General features: G+C 51.5%; 1 protein-coding gene across 1 annotated transcript in view; it reads left to right on the top strand.

The window, feature by feature from the left end:
* The window catches only part of MAP6 (microtubule associated protein 6), a 79974-nt gene extending 74488 nt beyond the window's left edge, over positions 1 to 5486 (top strand). The window contains 2 exon segments of the mRNA XM_023744212.1: positions 4119 to 4681; positions 4874 to 5486. Coding sequence (XP_023599980.1) covers positions 4119 to 4681; positions 4874 to 5388 — 1078 coding nt within the window. The 3' untranslated portion in view covers positions 5389 to 5486.
* The last annotated feature ends 4125 nt before the right edge of the window (positions 5487 to 9611 follow it).

Genomic DNA, 9611 nt, shown 5'->3' with positions numbered 1-9611 from the left:
GGGGTAGCTGATGAGCCAGGTTTCAGCAACAATAATTTGTGACTTTTTCCATTTGACCTTCTTTGTTCCAGGTACCGTGCTGGGCATTGGGGCTGCGGGCCATGAGGATGGCCCCGGCCTTCAGGGAGCTCATGATCTAATGGGGGAGACCTGACATGTAATGGGGGGCCCTATGAATGTGGGGAGAGACTGTAAAATGGTGCTGCTGTAAGGGAGATATGGACAAAACCCATGTGGAGAGATGCATCCAGGAGGCCTGGTGAAGAAGTGGAATCTGAGCCAAGCCATCAAGGATAGACAGGGAAAAGTTGATGAAAGAGAGCAATCCAGGTAGCAGACGCAAAGAAATGAAAACAGTGGCCAGAGGACAGTGCAAGGAGGGTAAGGCTGCAAGGCTGGCCTCCACCTGCCCTGTCTTCCTCCAGGGCTGCCATGAGGGTCCAGTGTGTGAGCATTTAGTAAACTGTTACTAGCTATTATAGTACTGGACTTATTCATGTGATGCCCCAAAGCACTTTACAAATAATCAAGAATTATGATTTCAGATAATAGTCCCTGACATTTGTACTGTTATCCCCATTCTACAGATGGGGAAACTGAGGTCTATTGTGGTGGAGTAATTGCCCAAGACCTTGCAGGCAATAAGCAGCACAGAAGCTGAGATAAACCCAGCAGGCCATTTTAGTCTCCGAGAGGGTACACAGGCTGGGAGGAGAGGGTCTGTGTCATATGCTGCCTTGAAAAGATTTGCATGTGGCTCAAGTTGCCAGATTTGGTTGTGCAGGTTGGGCCATGACCAAGGACAACTGGCCTGTGGGCTGCGTGGGCCTGAATCCAGCCCATCTCCACTGACCAACCATGTGCCCAGTCCCCCCTCCCCCCAGGGCGCAGCTTTGTCTCCTTCACACAGAGGGCACTGTGAGTGCTGCTTCTGCCAGCCTTACTGCGAGTGGTGGGGCATTTAACAGCTGGGATACTGACAGGCAGTGTGGAACCAAGTAGTGGCCAGTCAGCATCAATGAGAGTTTTATGTTGTCCTTGAGGGCAGTTTTGTTCATAGGAAAACCAACTGAGGCTGCTGTGGTTTTAAAAACGAATGCTTGCCCAGTCAGTGCGGCTCAGTGGTTGAGCATCGACCCATGAACCAGGCGATCACAGTTTGATTCCCGGTCATGGCACACACCTGGGTTGCAGGCTCAATCCCCAGTAGGGGGCATGCAGGAGGCAGCCAATCAATGATTCTCTCTCATCATTGATGCTTCTATCCCTCTCTCCCTTCCTCTCTGAAATCAATTAAAAATAGTAATAATAAAAATAAAAATGAATGCTTAATAGATCAAAGTAACATTTAAAAACCTAGTAAATTTTAATCAAAACATTTTAAGGGGGATTTTATAACTTAATTGCCCTGAATAATTTAAATTAACTTATAAATAATTTAAAATAAACTAAGCTTAAAATATGAAAACTATTGGATTGTCATAAGTTTCATCATTGTTTACAAAATTTATAGAATTGCCTTATATCTTTCCATTTAAAATCACAAGTCTAAATGATTCCATTGCACATTTTATATTGGAACCACAAAGCTAATCTGTTACATATTCTAATATGCCAAATTATTTTTAAATATTACAAATACTTTCAAACTAACTCTACACGGATTCTTCCTATACATAGTACCAAAAAAAGGTAAAACTAGAGATTTCATTTAATTTACCATTTCTAATATTAATTCTAAACCTTCCCATGACCAGAAACACTCGCTAAAGAAACAAGTTTACTAAGCAAAGCAGTGTAAGGTTATATATCCAAGCAAATTTTGAGTTAGTTTACAACTCGCTAAGCGTACTCACTAAATGCAATGTGGGTGTGACCTAGAGCCACTGCGGCACTCAGGGAAATGTATTCGGTGACTCCGCTGTGGAGCTGGCCCTCCTTTTACTCTCCATGGCATCAGGGGATGCTGAGTCCGTGCCCTGCCAATGGAATAGGTTTTGCAACCCAAGCCCCCAAGATCAAGTCAAGCCCTGGTCACCTTTTTTGTCTCCTGTCTCAGCTTGATCACTCTGCAGGATGATCTCCCCATTCATTACCTAAGAGGGTTCATCTAATCAATTTCCTGCTTGATTCAATTCTGAATTAGGTTTTTACTTTTCCTCTCTGGCCATCCACCAAGCACTAGAAGTATTTTAATCCCACCCTTGGGTTCTGTATGCCTCTGGTGGCCTTGCTGGCTCTCTCCACAAACACTAAGGTCTCACTGATGGTGGCCAGCTGTGTCCATCTGGCCAGAGCAGCTGTGCTCTGTGTCGTGCTGAGCCAAGGAGCCACCCTGGCTTCTCTCCATCCACTTGGATGCTTAAGACATCAAGAGGGACTAGATGATAGGCTGCCTGTGCTGCCGTGTACTCTGCTGCTGAGAGATGTCAGTCTCCTGGAAGCTCAAGATTCTAACCAGTAAGAAGTTTCTGAATCAGGATGGCATGTCCGAATTTTAAAAGTCCAGCCATGTGTAACTTTACTTCTAAGTAAATAGAAGAGTAATTGTAATATTATATAGCAATGTCATGGTACATGATCTCTAATCATCATAAATTTCTAAATAAATATCATTATGTCCAATGAAATAGATGACAAACTTAAGGTCCAGAGAGATGAAACCATAGTGAGCTAAGAAAGTGTTACCAAGTAGAGGTCTTATTGGACCAGCTTTAATGAGCAAGTAAGACATAGTCCTAAAAGGAACTATTAAAATGCTAAAGTGGTTTTAACCTTGAAGACTTCAGTGGCCACAAGGTATAATGAGCACCTACTAAGTGCCAGGCACTATAGGGGAACGAAACCAGGTTCCAGAAGGCAGACTAGGGGTCACGCAGATCCTCGAACTTTCCATATCACTTGCCCTCTCTGGACCTCAGTCTCTCCCTCTAACAAATAAGGGTGATAAAACCCTTCCCGCATACTTAGCAGGGTTGCTGGGTTTCTGCAATGAGTTATGGAGAGCAGTGATTTAGAAAGTGGAATGAACTGTGGGTGGAATGAGCAAGGGCTTGTGACACTGGGTAGTGGCCACTCCTGAGTGGTGACTTTCAGCCCGGCCTGCAAGGAAGGAGTTTGCATTCCAAACCAGACTGGCATGCCTGAGTGGGGCAATGTTTGCCCTTGGTGTCAGTGATGCCACCTGCTCTCCACCATGTGGATGGGTCAAGGGATGGGGTGAGGTAGTGAGGTAGATGAAACAGCCTGTGAGGAGTCTGGTGAGGCTTGGGTTCTTGGCTACAGGGAAATCAGTCCCAGAGCCTTGGAGTAAAAGTGGACAAGGGCCCAGGTAGAGTAGAAGGAGCTGGAAGTGAGATGCAGCAAGGAGAGCAGGTCCTCTCCAGTGCCTGAACGGGGAGTCCCAGCCCGTCATCTAGCAAAGGTGCAGCAATAGCAGTGGCACAGACACTGGGGTACATTGTCCATAGAGAATTTAAAAGCAGTAATAAAACCAGTTAGAGACTGGTCTGCTTATTATTATCACCATGTGCTGGCTGTTCTAAACAATGTCAGTGATAAAAAAAAAACACCTTTCTGTTTGCAAGGGATGGGGGAAGGGAGACATTTCCACTGCCCTCTTTCTTGGCATGTCATAGGCCCCTTGCCCCTCCCCACAGTTAGCCCTTAACAAGGGGCTCAGGAAGAAAAAGGCCATGAGGACAAGGAAAGAGCACGCTGGCCTATAGGGTTGTCTGAGTAGACAGCTAAGAGGGGCTCCCGGGATGGGCCCAGCTATCCTGGAGGAAGGAAGAGCGGCCTCGGTGGAGTGTGAGGTGGACGGGCTGCTGGGCTGCCGCTGGAGGACCCTGCGTCCCATTAGAGCACTGCCGTTTTCACGGGGTGCCATCCTCTGTGCCACGGGCAGGTTATAATCAATTGGCAAACACTGAATGACTGGTTCCCGAACCTGCCCCTCACCCGACCCCACATTCTATACTAAGAGCATGGAAGTCAGATTCTCCTCCTGGCTCTCCAGCAAGAGCTGCCCTGCCCAGGCTCCACAGGCAATCTGTGCTCTGCCCCACCCCTGGCCTGAGCTCTGGCCCTCACAGTGACCACCTCTCTCTTCTCTGCAGGAGCCAGGTCCATCCCACCAGTGACTCACATAAGAATCGAGGTCCTGTAGCCACAGAGCCAGACAAGAAACAAGGTCCGGTGGGGCCTCTGAAAGATCAAGGCCCTGTGATCCAAGAGCCACGGAAGGATCAAGGCCCTGCTGTTCCAAAGTCTCTAAAGGATCAAGCTCCTGCGGTCCCAAGGCCTCTGAAGGATCAAACTCCTGCGGTCCCAAGGCCTCTGAAGGATCAAGCTCCTGGGGTCCCAGGGCCTCTGAAGGATCAAGCTCCTGGGGTCCCAGGGCCTCTGAAGGATCAAGCTCCTGGGGTCCCAGAGCCTCTGAAGGATCAAGCTCCTGGGGTCCCAGGGCCTCTGAAGGATCAAGCTCCTGGGGTCCCAGGGCCTCTGAAGGATCAAGCTCCTGGGGTCCCAGGGCCTCTGAAGGATCAAGCTCCTGGGGTCCCAGGGCCTCTGAAGGATCAAGCTCCTGGGGTCCCAGGGCCTCTGAAGGATCAAGCTCCTGGGGTCCCAGGGCCTCTGAAGGATCAAGCTCCTGGGGTCCCAGGGCCTCTGAAGGATAAAGGTTCCATAGTCACCACAGCAGTTAAGAATCAAGATCACACGGTCCCTGGGCCTTTAAAGAATGAAGGTTCTGGGATCTCAGCACCAGTCAAGGACCAAGGTTCCTTGTTCCCGTTGTCTCTAAATAATCAAAGGGTTCCAGCAAGAGTTAAGGATCAAGGTTCCATGGTACTAGAGACTCCAAAGGATCCAGGTCCTGTGGCCCCAGCACCTGTCAAGGATCAGGGTCCTATGGTCCCAGAGCATCTAAAGGATCGAAGTGCCATGCTCATAGCACCTGTAAAGAAAGAAGGTCCTATGCTCTCTGAGCCTGCAAAGAACCAAGGTTCAGTGGTTCCAGAGCCAGTCAAGGGTCAGGGTGGCGTGGCCCCAGAGCTTCTGAAGGGTCATGATTCTGTAGTTGTAAAGAATCAAGGTTCTATGGTCCCAGAACGAGTCAAGGATCGGGGCACTGTGATCCCCGAGCCCCCAAAGAACCAAGGTCCTGTGGTCCTTGAGCCTGTGAAGAATCCAGTTCCTATCATCTCGGTGCCTCTGAAAGATCAAGATCCTCTAGTGCCACCACCAGCCAAGGACCAAGGTCCTGTGGTCCCTGGACCTCTGAAGACTCAAGGTCCAAGGGGCCCGCAGCTGTCCACTGTCTCACCTCCACCCCCAGTCACGATCCCAACTGTCCCCCATGCAGAATATATTGAGAGCTCCCCTTGACATTCACCCCTTGACACCAAGGAAAGAGGTGGCAGTGAAAGTGCTCCCTCCCCAGGGTAGCAAAGTCTCACATTTAATCTGCATGAAACAGTATTGTATAGTCTTGCTGGAATCTAATAAAACAAATCCCTCTGGCTTAGCCGTGTCTTTCTCTGATTCCATTTGTGTGTGTGCGCGCACATCATGCACATTTTGTTGCTGTTGTTGTTAATCTTCACCCAAGGATATTTTTTCCATTGATTTTTAGAGAGTGGAAGGCAGAGAAAGAGAGAGACATATTGATATGAGGGACACATTGATCGGTTGCCTCCCACACCTGTCCCAACCAGGACCAGGTATCAAACCTACAACCTGGATACATGCTCTTGACCAAGAGTCAACCCGTGTCCCTACAGTGCACAGGCCAACATTCTAACCACTGAGCACACCAGCCATGGCTGTCATTTGAAAGTGGGCATGCAGGACTCTGCATTACCCATCCAGGCAAGAGGAATCTGAGCAATTCCCAGCTCCTTTGAGTTGTCAGCATGAGATGGGAGTGGGTGGGAGATGTTAGGAGATGGAGGATAGGACACTTCTCTCTCACCCTCCTGCTCTTCCCTTCTGACACCTGACGTGTGGGAGCTGGATGTCTCACAAGTTAACTCAACTATCTACCTGGAGATAGTCAGCTCCCACAGGGTAAGGGCATCTCATAATACTGCCCCCACCCCCACACAACACATACACAATTCAGATGCAAACTTTCGAGTCCCAGGTTGTCACTTGTACTTCTGACTGGGTATGATTGGGGTTCTCACACCCCCTACAATTTGCTAGAATGGCTCACAGAAGTCGGAAACACTTACATTACTGGTTTGTCACAAAAGGATAAAGGATGCAGATGAACATCCAGATGGAAGGAAGGGGCGTGGAGCTTCTGTGCTCACAGAAGTTGGAAACACATTACTGGTTTGCCATAAAAGGACAGAGGCTACAGATGAATACCCAGATACGGAGGAAGGGGCATAGAGCTTCCGTGCCCTCTGCAGGCGTGTCACCCTTCCAATAGCTCCAGATACCCAGAAACTCTCCAACCCCCATGCTTTTGGGATTTTATGAACATTTCATCATGTAGGCATGATCAATCATTAACTCAACCTCTTCTCAGAAGATGGGGTGAAGCTGAAAGTTCCAAGCTTCTACTCGTGGCTTCATCTTTCTGCTGAAGCTATCCAGGAGCCCACCAAGAATCACCTCATTAAAACAAAAGCATCACCCAAGAAATTTTAAGTGTTTTAGGAGTTCTATGCCGGGAATCCGGAACAAAGACCAACACATAATGTTTATTTTCCAGGTCAGGTCCCATGAAAGCCTAGAAACCAGTACCAAATCACAGCAGGCTGAGCCCTTGGGTGGGTCAAAGCTGAAGCCTGTAGCGAAAACAGAAGCAGGGTCCCTGCTGGCTCAGGGTCATTCTGGGTAACAGTTGTTTGCCAAAGGCTCGGTCCTAAAGCTCATCCAGATGTCATGCTTCTTGAGAAAACCAGGCCTCTGATCAGAAGGGTCCCAGGACATCTGCTGATTCTCAGTAGCCAGGACAGCTCAGCTGGGGCTTCGAAAACAATACCTCAAGCCCCCCATTCATTCCCACACATAGCAGACTTTTCCTTAGCAACCACTTTGTGTCTTGCTCAGTGCTGATCATTGAAGTCACTGTGGTAAAGGAGTCCCAGTGTTATGACAAGTAAAGGTTGTGTGAGGGCACGGGACAGCTAAAGGCCTGGTTTGAGAAGATACCTGGAGGGAGAAGCCAGGAAAGTTTCTCAGAGAAAGTGGCCATGGAGTTCAGACAGCCCGAGTAGGGGATGGGTAGGGGTGTCACATGTGTGGCTGGAGAACCAGAGTAAGCCCCTCCAGAGGTCCTTGAATGAAAGGAACCTGATTTGCATGGGGGTTTGACCAAGGGATGTAGCAGGTCTCTGGGCAGAAAACTGGGGCCAGGCACAGGTGACCAGTTTTCTGAATCCCAGGACCTCAGGAAGGGAGTGAGGAGGTCAGTCTTGTGAGCTATGAGTGTGTTGCTGGCGGGCCCGGGAAGAAGACTAGGGGCTGCGGAGGGGCTGAAGTTCTGCCTTGAGTAGAGATGTGTCCTGTGAGGATCCCCGTGTCTGGGCCCTGATAGCTTCCCCCTTTAAAACCCCAAACCCTCAGGGACCTGGGGGTGTAGGGGGAGCCCCACCTATTGCCTTCACCAAAGCTGGCTCCCAAGGAACACTCATCCCCCTTGAAGATTTGTATGACCCTTAGGGATACTACCCCCCTTTAAAGGTCGTTGTTAAAGGGCTCCCTTTAAAGGAGCTCAGCTTGATTCTTACAGAGAATCACCACAGGAAGCATTGATGATGTCCAAATTTTTCTGAACAACTGACCCCAGGCCTGTCTCCTCACCCCTCTCCCAACAGAACCAGGAATTTCTGCTCCAGAAGCAACATCTATAACACACACACACACACACACACACACACACACACACACACACTGTGAGGATTCTTCCCGGCCCAACACAGAGCTTGCTGCCCTGTGCGTTGCAATAGGGCCCTGCAGACAAGAAAGGGCCACACTGAGGCTAAAGGAGTCTTGTGTATGGACACCTCCCTCCTTTCAGTCCTCCCTCTGACCCACACACCTGGTCCCATTACATGCACATTCCCACAGGCCAGGCAGATGATGGTGCCATCCCTGAGATGTGTAACATCCTGGGGCAGGTATCCAGGCCATTGCCTGCTAGGTTTCCGCCTCTGAAGAGAGCTGCCTCTGTGTTTATGCGGGGGCGGGGCGGGGAAGATGGTTGGGGGGCTCCTCACTGAAGCCCCGTGTTGGGGAGGGCACACATTGAGCTCCCCCAGGGACAGTGTCTGAATGGAAAGACAAGTGGGCCCAGCTCAAAGCTCTGGAGACTTGTCGGAGGTAGGAAAAGAAGTGCACAAAGGAACTGAGAAGGGCTGCCCTAAACTGTAAGAACCCAGGGGCCTGCGGTGCCAGCAGGGACTCCGTAAGGAGGGTGATGCTCAATGACACAAGCTGAGGGTGCCGATGAGGACCAGGTGGCTGTCAAACATGGCAGCTTCCACTTGGGATAGGGCTGACCTGGATCTCAGCCCAGCAAGTCACCTCAATGACCTCGTTTATCAAAGGGTCCTGGTCCTGACGATTAGAGGAGATCCTAGATGGTGCAGGCAGCCGCCGCATCAGCCTCTCAGCCAGCTTCCTACTGCCCAGAAAGAAGGCCAAGCTTCGGTCCTGGGCTGGGGCGGGGAAAGGCGGGAAATGAACTAGATTCTCCTCACCCTGTCCAGATGCAGACTTCATTCAGGCCTGGTTCTTCCCTGCTGCAGCCATTTCCCAGCCCCTCCTAGCATCCACCATCTCCAGCCCTCCTTCTTGCTGCCCCTCCCCTGGGCGGTTTGGGGAACCCAGATACAGGCCAACAGCGACTCTGCCTGCACCTACGTGGCCCGCCTGGGGGAGGGGAGAGGAAGCTGAGAGGGGGTTGGGGGGTGCGTCTGGGGGGCGGGTCTCTGCAAGGGGAGGTCCTGGTCCTGGTCCAGAGCCTAATCCGAGGGGTTCAGCGTCTGAGCCCCGATCTGAGACTCGGATCCTGAAGATGCCCACACTCTGCACAAGAGCCCCCGAGCCCGGAGTCCTACGGCCGGGCTCCTCCCTGCCGCCCACAGCCCCGCCCGCGGCGGCCCGCGCACTCGCGCACGGCCACGCCCGCAGGCTCACCCCCTGCCCGGTCCCGAACTGCCGGCCTGGGCTCCGGGGTTCTCTTCTGGTGCAGCCTGGCCCCGCGGGGCCCGGGGACAGGGATTGGGCTGTGGGCTGGATGTGCTGGGGGGAGCGACCGAAGCCTTGCGGCCGGCGGACTTGGACCTGGTCGCTGCCACGCCCTCCACCCACCAGCTCTGGAGGCCGGCCTTGGAGACCCCCACTCCCCCCGCCCCCAGGAGCTGGGCTGAGGCCTCGCGGGAGCCCCTGATGGCTGGTCCTGGGAAAGGCCGAGACTTTACTCACAGCGATTCTCTCCCTTAACAGCTACACAAAGGTGGCAAGGCTGATCAGACCTACAGCCGCCGGCAGACCAACAGCTGGACCCTGACTTATCCACCTCCACCCCTGCCCTGTGCCACCCTCCACACCAGCAGCTCCACTCATCCCTGCGCGGTGGGAGCACAGACCTC

The sequence above is a fragment of the Myotis lucifugus genome, unplaced genomic scaffold, assembly GCF_000147115.1.
Source record: "Myotis lucifugus unplaced genomic scaffold, Myoluc2.0 scaffold_437, whole genome shotgun sequence".
Classification (NCBI taxonomy): Eukaryota; Metazoa; Chordata; class Mammalia; order Chiroptera; family Vespertilionidae; genus Myotis; species Myotis lucifugus.
The sequence above is the reverse complement of the archived record's forward strand: the minus strand, read 5'-3'. Positions and strand labels throughout refer to the sequence as shown.